Source organism: Athalia rosae, chromosome 6 (assembly GCF_917208135.1).
Source record: "Athalia rosae chromosome 6, iyAthRosa1.1, whole genome shotgun sequence".
Classification (NCBI taxonomy): Eukaryota; Metazoa; Arthropoda; class Insecta; order Hymenoptera; family Athaliidae; genus Athalia; species Athalia rosae.
The window spans coordinates 1,879,397-1,889,913 of NC_064031.1; the positions used below are offsets into that span (position 1 = coordinate 1,879,397).

General features: G+C 40.4%; 1 protein-coding gene and 1 long non-coding RNA gene across 2 annotated transcripts; one reads left to right on the plus strand and one right to left on the minus strand.

The window, feature by feature from the left end:
* Positions 1-54: 54 nt before the first annotated feature.
* LOC105691787 (glucose-6-phosphate 1-epimerase) lies at positions 55-10,325 on the minus strand. Its single transcript, XM_012410506.3, has 7 exons — positions 10,179-10,325; positions 9,980-10,098; positions 9,248-9,299; positions 3,829-3,887; positions 3,404-3,741; positions 2,984-3,292; positions 55-2,619 (listed from the first exon to the last, which is right to left on the minus strand). The coding sequence occupies exons 2-7, from the start codon at positions 10,047-10,049 to the stop codon at positions 2,611-2,613; spliced, it is 837 nt and encodes a 278-aa protein (XP_012265929.1). The 5' UTR covers positions 10,050-10,098; positions 10,179-10,325; the 3' UTR covers positions 55-2,610.
* Positions 3,286-4,080, plus strand: LOC125501509. The gene is made up of 3 exons (XR_007279097.1): positions 3,286-3,469; positions 3,560-3,796; positions 3,897-4,080. It is a non-coding gene; the product is annotated as an uncharacterized LOC125501509 (long non-coding RNA).
* Positions 10,326-10,517: the final 192 nt, after the last annotated feature.

Here is a 10,517-nt window from a genome sequence, read left to right on the forward strand (position 1 = left end):
GTGCAGCAAATATAAAGAGGGTTTTATCAATAGTGGATGAAGAGAATCAGATGATTTTTATTTCCCATATTTTTATTGCACTTTCCCAAAAGTACATTTTCAACATATTTTCGTGTATTCATGATGCATAAGTTGAATCATTATAATAACGGTAAAAATGCGTTTTACTATTTCTCATTGAGCAGAAAATTCGTGTATCGATGCCATGGTCAATAGCGTATCGATTTTTCAAATTCATGATCATCTTATTATTCAATCTGTGAACACCATGATGTCACGATGTTACCATTTTCCTGACATGGGAAAGAAAACGTGAAAAGAGAATTTAATTTGTATTAAAAAATTTCGAGTATTGTCTAGCCTCTAAAGACCAAAACCCTTATCTAATAGTATTATTTCTACTAATCATTATAGCTACTGTTAACGAAATTTATTACTAAATTTTTCATAATTGCGTCTATTAAACAAAAAATTTATTGAATATCACAGTAGTCTACTTAATCTTTGTTAACTCTTTCACATTTTTGTCAGACTCCTCAACTCAATCGTCGCGCATTCAAAGAATACTCCCTGCTAAGTAAACTACTGGACTAACTTCAATTTTATTTATCAATTTAAACTAACCGAGGAACTTTGGTGATGAATCGAAAGCAAGATCAAGCAAATCATTTAAAACCCATAATGGAAACCCTTACACGCTCACAAAATACATATAATATATTACATAGACGAATCGTAAATATTGTGTGTAACAGCAACGAGTCGTCACTATTCGAAAGATTAGGTATAAGGAGGTTCACCTTTAAAAGTAGAACCAAATCCCGATCGTATACATAATTATTTTCGTTAACGTATCCTGTTTCGTATACTCAATTAAGGCGTCCCAGCTACTAATAATCAATGAAATTCAGATTGCAATAGGAACGTGTCTGAGCAGCTAATTGAATTAATATCACAACTAAAGATCGAGAAGTAAGTCAGGGCTGGTAAAACTTGTGCTTTAATACCAACGAAACATAAGATTCATCGGTCATGAACGTATGTGACTTGGAAATACAGAAATGGCACTCGCTAACAACGTTCTCTACTGTATCTTTTTCGTAATTGAGCACCATCAGACTTATATTCTACGTCACAATAAAAATATGATAAAATCATAATCTGATGGATATTATTAGCGAAGAATATCAGATTTACGTACATCTCGTATCATTTCCAACATGTGTATAAATACGAGTCGAAAAAATTACAGTTCGTCGGCCCTTGGAAATGATTGATTTCTTTTATACTTCTTGAAACGGACCCTGTCCTACGAGTAATTACACATAAATTGTACGTATCTGTGAATTGTAAAAATGTAAAATCGTTGTTCGAAATATCGTTGAGCTATTATTGGCAGTTTACCAGTTGCAACGGACGCTAGTAAGAACAGTCACACTCCTGATCGGCATCGAGCATACATACGTAATATGTATATCTAATAGCTACATAAATTGCTAACAATGATTTTTCCTATTATTTTCAAATGGATAAATACAATCTTGGACGAACGAACCCAAATATGGCAAATATCTTAGCCAGCTTATGAACTGCCAGGATATTAGGTGGTGCTATTCTATAGGGTTGATTATCCAAAAATGTAGATACCCCATTGATATCGATAATTTGAATATAGGGATTGGGGATAAATATCTGAAAGCTGGCGTAGGCACCAAACTATATAAAAAAATCTATTACATATATGTTTGAATAATCGGAAGTCACTTATATATTATAGCACCATAAATGTATTATTATTCGTGGGTGACAAATTAATTATGTCCATTATTAATTATTGCGACAGGGAAGGGTTCGGTGGAACAAAAAAACGGAAAGCGTAAAAGAAAAACTAGGTTTCTTTTATCGAGGAATGTAACAACGGAATTAAAAAATTACTTTTTGAGAGTTTGGCGGAAGAGTCCTTATCGTCATTATCATCATAATCGTACGTGTAAAATACATCTACGACATTACCTTAATTTATTATTTATACTACTTTAGAGTCGACCAACGCGAAAAACGCGGTTTTCTTCAATTCAATTCTACGCCAAAACTAACGACATCGGCGTTACTCTTCCAGATAATTCTCGATATCAACTTGAGCAAGGTCTTACGCTCTCTCTTCCAGATCCTAGGCCAGATAAATATTGATATAAACCTGTGAGCAGCCCACCCTAATTACGAGCTACCTTTACACTCGACGATACACCGTCTCTCGGACAGTTTTGCTCGAACGATTTTATAATCGTTCCTAGACGGGGGGGGGGGGAAAAATTTGCGTTTGAAAAATCGTAGGAGTGTTAGCGCAGCTCGGATCGAAAATCTCCAGACATTTTAAAGATTCAGAGTACATATCGTACAGCATCTGGCGTTGCAGTTTTTATCTCTACACAGTTGCTGCGGTATAAGTTGTCCATGTGGTTGTAATTGTTGGAAGGTTTGCGGATCGGGCTGCACCGGGTAGGGCCACTGGCTGTTCTCTGTTTGAGAGAGCCAAACGTGCGATGCGGAGGCTCTAGTCGACGTTGACGGAAGCGAGGAGCTTGGCCCGTTTGACGGTCCATTCTCCGCTCACATTACCTGCCATGAGTCGAGGGACATTTCACTTTATTTCCCTTGATTCGCATCGCGATTAATCTCGCTCATAGTTATTTAAAGTAACCGCTATAGTATTCGTACTAGGGATCGGTAGAGTTATCCGTTCTGACGTTGGAATTGCAGTGGGAAATTCGGTCGTCTAAGGGTGGATCGGGAACAATGAGCCGGGGGTTTCTGGGATCACCAGTGAATCTGAAACAGCTACGCTCTTCGTCGGGTCGCAGCAGCATCTTTCGAGTGAAAGAAAACGAACGGGGAATGAGGGTGAGAAGCCGGACTCGAATGGGGAAGTAAGAGTGAGAAGCGAGGCTTTGGATCGGCGATTTCGAACTTATGGCTATTTTACCTGCAGAATTTGGCTAGCCTCGAAGGCAGTCCCCGGCAGTAGGATTACGGGACTGCTAACGTGTCCGCTCTCGACGCATATCATGTTCGGGAATTCGTCATCTCCAAAGTCTGGGATATCCCGAGCCTTGTCTTGCCACGGGTTCCAAACGACCGTATCGGGGAAATTATACTTCTGTACTCTCATTTTTCTACCGGACACAACATTTGTTATTATGTGTTCCGGTTGCGTGTTTTGGTAGATTCTATCCGTCCATTCGCAGATCGTTACCACGTCGCGACCCTCTTGAAATATTTGATTGTCTCTAGTCTGTAAAAGTGTAACGATTAGAAAATTGGGAGATTATTTATTGTAAAGTTTATTTATGCATATTGTTATGATACAGATATCCATCCCCCAAACTTTGCCCATTATGTATACCTTGTCGATGAAAGTGCATCCGTGAAGACCTGTGACTTGACATCGTCTGACATCCGGAACCTTGAAGTACGTATGAAGCAGCAGATTGAAACTAAAGGTGTGATCCTTGCTGGGATTGTACACCCCGATGTTAAAATGTAGCTCTTTTTCTCTCAGTATGAGTCTGTAGGTCAGCCTGAAGGGATAATTCCACATGGACCTTGTAAATTCACTGTCCATGACCGAGAAAATCGCTTCCACGTCTCCACTTGGTAGACGCTCCGGAGATTTCTCCAAGTTCCAGCGTACGATTCTGGCGAATCCATGTCCCGGACCGAACGTCCAAGCCCCGAATTGAGCTACGATTATACATAAGTTTATCGTTCGTATTATCCTTGAAATTATTTTCATCAGGTAAGAATTTCAATTATAAACAATGTTCTTACGAAAGACAAATGGTATTCCGCCTCTGATTGCTTTTTTCCCATCAAATACCGCCTGCTTACTGAAACAGACGAATTAGAAAAGGTAAAGGATGAAACGAAAAAGAACCAATTCGGAGTGATTAGCCGACGTCCTTTCGACTCTTCAGATTAAAAAAATTCGACTCGAAGATCTACACCGCGAGAAGGAATTGGGCGAAAAAACGAAATCTCGATGAATTCTTCTTATTCTTAGGGGTGGACGAAATTATACGCGGGAATATCATGTATACCAAACAATCTGGAGTTGCAGCAGCAGGACTGTATGTACTACATTTGTAAATCGAGGAGAGGAAACAAATTGAGGGAGCGATTGAAATAAAGAGAAGAGAAAAAGCAAAAAACTAAAGTCCGAGAGTAAGTTGAACAGCAGCCGGTTGATCGTCGTCGTCGTCGTCGTCGTCGTCGTCTTGAGGCATCGAAAGAAGCCGATATTTTATTACAGAACCGACGAGAGATGGGTGTATACATATAAATTATTCACCAATTCGTTCCAACGGATTTTAAACATCGAGTAGAGATAATCGTGTCGCGTTGAGACGTATACTCGAGGCATTATTACAAGTATCCACATCGCAAATGACGCTTTATGGTATGGACGGTGTATACGAGCTTGAGTAAAGTATAGAGTGATATATAGAATGGAAGTAGGTGGTACACATAGGAAGCTGCGTGTAGAAAAAGAGAAGAGAGGAGAGGAGAGGAGAACGGCGGGGTGAGAAAGGCACGAGAGTAAAGGGGGAAGGGAAAGGAAAGGGAGGCAATGCCAGTGGCTGATGCTGATGCTGATGCCCAGCAAAAACCGTCTCCGCTGTCTGCCTAGCTTTTTGTGGGCGCCGCAGTTTCCAACCACCATCGACCAAGCCGTAGCCAAACTCCAGAGTCTGCTTTTGGACTGAAAATATCTCTTTACAGTACGGAGAAACGAAATCTCCACGAGATAAAACACGGACCAGCTTTTCGTCTCGTGATTTTTATTTGTACACATTTATTTTTCCAATTTTTTTTTTTCTCCGCTTTTAACTTTTCGTCACAAATAAATCGAAACGCGACAGATCGACTGTAATTCGCGTTGAAAAATACACCACGTTAAAGTCGTCGATTTTCAACCCAGCTTTTCGCGGATTTCGCGTACGGCAATAAGCGCACCTACATTTTCACCACGTTTTCGGCTAATGTGAAATCGATGTTCATGCGTGTATCGTTCTCATCGCGTAAAACCGATATACGAACAAACAAAAACTGTCCCCCATGCCACCGAAGCGAATCCGCCGATGTAGCCGAAATATTATTTTCGTACACGCGGTGAACGAAATTTTTCTTCGTCAAATTATAAACGCATTACGAACAACATCTGGGCTCTTCGTGCAACGAGGACCATGGGAATATCCGCCGGGGACTAGAGACTCGAAATATTGAATAACGAGCCCCTTTCCAGAGTGATTTTGGCTCCGGATAGATAATTTAACGGAGATCGCGAAGCGTCCGATTTTCCCAGACTTTCGCAAAGAAAATTGAGCACCATCTACTCGTTACACGTTATAAATAGGGCTGCTTCTTGTTCCGCTTAGTTAAACAAAGTTTCTACTCGGTTGTCGGGTGACCTTATACCGGGCATGAGAGGGTGCTGGGTGCTGCTCCTGCACGTTTCGACGAACCTAACTTCAACCCACCCGGCTATACGTTGGCCTGGGGATAACGCAAAAACTCTCCTGCTGGTCGCCGGGCTCTCGGAGTGCTTGCAGCTCCTGCAAACCTTATACATATTGTATGTGTATACCCTACGTACATACGCGTGTATTTTAAACATATATATATATATATATATATATATATATATATATATATATATGTATAAATCGCGAATAATACGCGTTTGTATATTTGAATTACAACCGCGGATCGCGCATTATACGTATTGACGGACATATGATATTTGCACTGGTATACATAAAGTCACTTTCATAAACCTGCTTACAATTAAACCATTTACGTACGTACGTACAGATATACGAATCGAGATACATTACGACGTAGTGAAATAAATAAAAAAAATTTCACAAGAATTTCCGCAGTCTGTATTTTATATGCGAGATGGTATGAGAGCCCACGCGCAAAATATGTTAGATCGGTACATGCGGTGGGTTGCACTTATCAAGTTACGCACATATATATATATATATATATATATATATATGTACAAAACTCCGGGGATGTTGAACGTTCAACGTTGAGAGTAAACTGACAAAGGGCCGCGTTAAATCAGCTCATATCAAACCGCTAAATAAGTTCATAGCCTTTACTCATATTTCCGAGGAAATTGTTAAACACCGCCTCTATAACGAGCGGGGTTCGTCGCGCGCTCTGTTTTATTTCTCTTGTACGCGCGCACCGTCGAATTTTTATTATTCCGAGGATCGAGTTCAACAAAAATCGACAGCGAATTAGAGAAACGAAAAAATAGATTGAATCTAGAAATAGAATGGACGTATCTATCTAATTTCTTCTGGTTTTTTTTTCTCTCTTTCTCGTTTTCTCTCGAACTTATTTTTACCGTGACAGAGATAAAAAAGAAGTGTATCAGTTTCCAGAGCGAATCGATGTATCAGAAAATTTAGATCGACTACACGATCGCAGGATGGTCAGTTAAACCCGATCACGATTAATCACGCTTGTGAGGAAGAAGCTCTGTTTTTTTTTTTTTATTCTTCGATTAAATTGGATACATCAAAGTTAGATCTTTTCCGTTTCCTTTATTTCCTTTTGCTCCCGATTCCTTACGTAATTGTCGTTTTTTTGGAACTCTGTATAGTTTGTCGTTGTTTTTTTTTTTTTCAAACGAAGTCGGTGCCGATTAATTTTTCAATTTTCCCAACTTCCATGGATATTTGTTACAGACGAAACGCGCTACGACGCGCGACGTCGTTCTGAAATGTTTTTTAACGTTCACCCGGTAGATTACTGTATAGTTATGGGCTACCCGGTCGACTAATGATTTCAGTGGTTGTGGTTTTTGCCGGCATTCTACAGCATTCTCATTCAACCGGATGGATGCTCGGTGCTTCAACTCCGAGAGAAGTTTTTGAACGTGATTCGCAGCGAAGAAGAAACTGTCCCGCGCGTGTACGATCGAGGGACCCGAGGATTTCCATTTTTCGAATACAGCATATCGCCCGTACAACGGTGAACGGGGGCGACCGTGCGGCGCGGGAAGACCGGGAGAATAAAAATCGAGAAAAAGGTGAGTCGAATATTTGAAGGATCGGCGATGAATCAACGATGAAATCAAATTGGCCGGATTTTGTGTGCAGTTAATTTTTTCCCCCTTCCGAGTGTTCGGAGTGGCATCGCATCGATCGGGTTGATCCCGAAGAGGAGGAGGATGAGCGGAGGCAAAAGCAAAAGCAAAATCGGGAGCAGGCGGAGCCTGGAACCTCGTCGCGTACGTTGGAGTTTTGCTGCCGCAGGATGGTGCCTCGAATCTCGAATCTCGTCTCTTCGGAGACGGCAAAAACTCTAGGCGACGGCTGCACTGCATCATTAGTGCATCTTTCGTCTCTTTTCCTCCATCCTTCCCATTCCCCATCGCTTCCCTTCTCCTCCCCCCTTTCCCTGTCTCCCCCTGTGTATTTCTGTGTATATGTATACGTGTGTGCGTGTATCTTCCCTTTTCAACACCGCAAGAGTTCCTCCCCTCCCCCCCTCGCCCCTCGACACTTCTTCTCTCCTTGGTCGTTCATCCTGGCGCGCGTAAGGATTTTATACATCAGTCTCTTCTTCATCCGCAGCATAATCTCCCCCCATAGAAGATCCCCTCCGCAGCTAAACCCCTGCGGTTTCAACCCGATCGTGATCGTCGTCGTCGTAGTAGTAGTCGTAGTAGTCACGTTAGAAAATCGACTCTGGCAAATGTCTGATTTTACTGTATTTTCATGCGTGTGCGGATCATCGTGATAGCTCGCTTTACTGTAATCTCGATTATTTCAGTTCTGGCGATGAGAGGTATTCTCCAGTTTTCGCTCTAGCTTCTAGTTTCAACGAAAAAAAAAAAACGACCACATGGCTCGCGCAAACTCCACCCTGTAAGAAGATCCGGATACACGGTCGCCAAAGAACCCCATGAAATAAGTTCCACCAGATATACATACGGTCCAGCTGTTTATAGGATATGATTTCTTTTTTAATTTTCAAACTTAGGAATAGGATGACGAAGTTCGAATACGTAAATCGCGTTGCGGGATCGCGGTAAGGGGTGCAGTTTTTTCTGATTAAATATCAGAAAAATTATCAACCAAATAGAGAATCGTCCTAAGCGCGACTTTAATCAAAATGATTGGCGGCAGAGGCGATTATTTGTGCCATGGCTTGAGGGGCCAACGGGGGTCTCAGGGCCCAAAAGAAACAGAGATGCTCGAGCTACCCAATGTTGAGATGGTTATACTATACACACGTATAGAGTACATAACGACTGTTCTGGACCACAGCGTACGTACACCACTTCTCCATCTTCATTCTCTCCCACCTTTTTTTAGTTTTCTTTCATTTTTTTTTTTTTCTCTCTTGCTTTTTGTTCTCCTCAGTTTTTTCAACGTCTACGAGAACGTGTATCCAGGCTGTTTTTTTTTTGAGGAAAGAGAAAAAAGTAGAAAAAAAATAAAATAAAAAAATAATCTTCCTATACTTTGAACGCACGCCATGTAAAACTCAGGTTTCACGGTAAGTACCGAATATTTTCATCTTTATCTCCGTTCTGATTTTCGTACCATTTGATTTAATGAGGAATTATCGTTTTTTTGTACACGGGAAACACAGTTTTTTGGAAAAGAATTTGTGTTTGTGATTATTTGAACGTAAGTTACACGAGTGTTATTGCAAGTTTTATGCGGATATAATAAGTAATTAATGTTATATTCTTGGATACGTGATCGCATCGATCTTCGAGATCGTTGGACCTTGTCACCGATATAAAATCATGATATTTCTTTCTATTCTGCGATGCGATACGCTCCTGCTGTACGCGGTGCGAATTGTCGGACAAAAAATGGGGGCAAAAAATTTGAAGAAAAAATGTAAAAAAAAAAAGAGAGATGGAGACGGAGGAAAGAGAAACAAGCTGACTTTTACATGCATCGATGAACACGAGCAACTAGCGTCAATGAACAAAACGATAGAAATACGGTATCGTGGAAAACCAATTTTCCCAATACATGTAAGTTTTGTAAATTCATGTTCTTCGTTTTTTGGTTTCTTTTCTCATCAATCGTTCGTTCGGTGTTACCCGCGTACCCTTTTAAATGGATTATCGTTCGAAAATTGTGGCTCATGATAATTTTGCAATTATTATTTTAAGTTACATAACGAATCGTCGATGTTATTAACTCACCTAACGAATAATTGTTCCTGGTTGTTTACTCGCCAGGAAACCACGGTCGCTCCTGGAAAATTTAAAAATTACATTTATTATCTTATCTAATTACGAAATAATTACTCAATCTAATGAATGAACCGATTAACTAATTAACCAGCTGTTATAATCCGACTGATAAGCGATAGTCCTCGAATACTGGTGGACAACAAAGTTGTGATTGGAGGGTATCTATTTTTGCTTTTTGATTTTTTATTTTTCTTCGATACCGATGAATGATATCGTCGTTATGTAATGCGATATGACAGACGCAACGTAGCGAAAAAATTAATCGTGTATGAGTAAATGATATTGTCAGAAATTGAAATTCAAGGTTATGAACATGAAGATAAAAAAAAAACTACGGAATTACATGGAAAAATTTGATATCAGTAACTTGATCGATTCTATGTGACATTGAAAACGTGATATGAAAGTTATACATATTTTGATATATTTTTTTTTCTCTTTTCATTCGGTACACTATCGAACGACGATGAAACTTTCACTGTTTTTTTATAAACACATTACAACTTGACGTGATGGGGAAATAATCATGATCAAGATTCGCGGGATTTGAGAATCATCGGTTTGAATCTAATTCACGATCGATCAAACGGAGAACGAATTGACCAAGATAAACTTGATTGGATTATTTCCGAATGACTATTGACTTAATAATATTAAATAATCACAGGGGAAAAAACACACCGTGAAGATTAATCGTGCAGGTGGTGTTGTTGCCTCGGTCCAGTACGACGACGCTGGTAGCCGCTGCCATGTTTGAATCGTGAATGCGCCGTCGAATCTCGCTTTTACTTCACTCGACCCTACACACAAATGAACTTTACACGGAGTTCTCTCCGCGAACGCGCATACACGAATAAATTTACACACCGACGAAACTTACACAACTGAATTCCCCGTCGATCCCTCCGGGAGGTTTACCCTCTCCTTTCTACCCTTCACCGGCTAGCGCCGCCCGCCATTTTCCTTTTTTTGTTCAACTGTTTTTTCGTGAACGTCAAAGGTCGCACCCCTAGTGACATCCCTCGGAGAAACGCCAAGGGTGGTCGCCGTGCGGGGGTCGATAATGTTTATTGTTCCTAACATTTATCACATTTAAAAAACAGAGAGCGCCACCGGCCGGGTAGAGCGAATATGCACCTGTTGCCTTAAGGCGATTAATTTAAATTGTCAGAATTTTAACTGACAAAGAAACTATCGCATTTACAAAATCTGTTGCTAT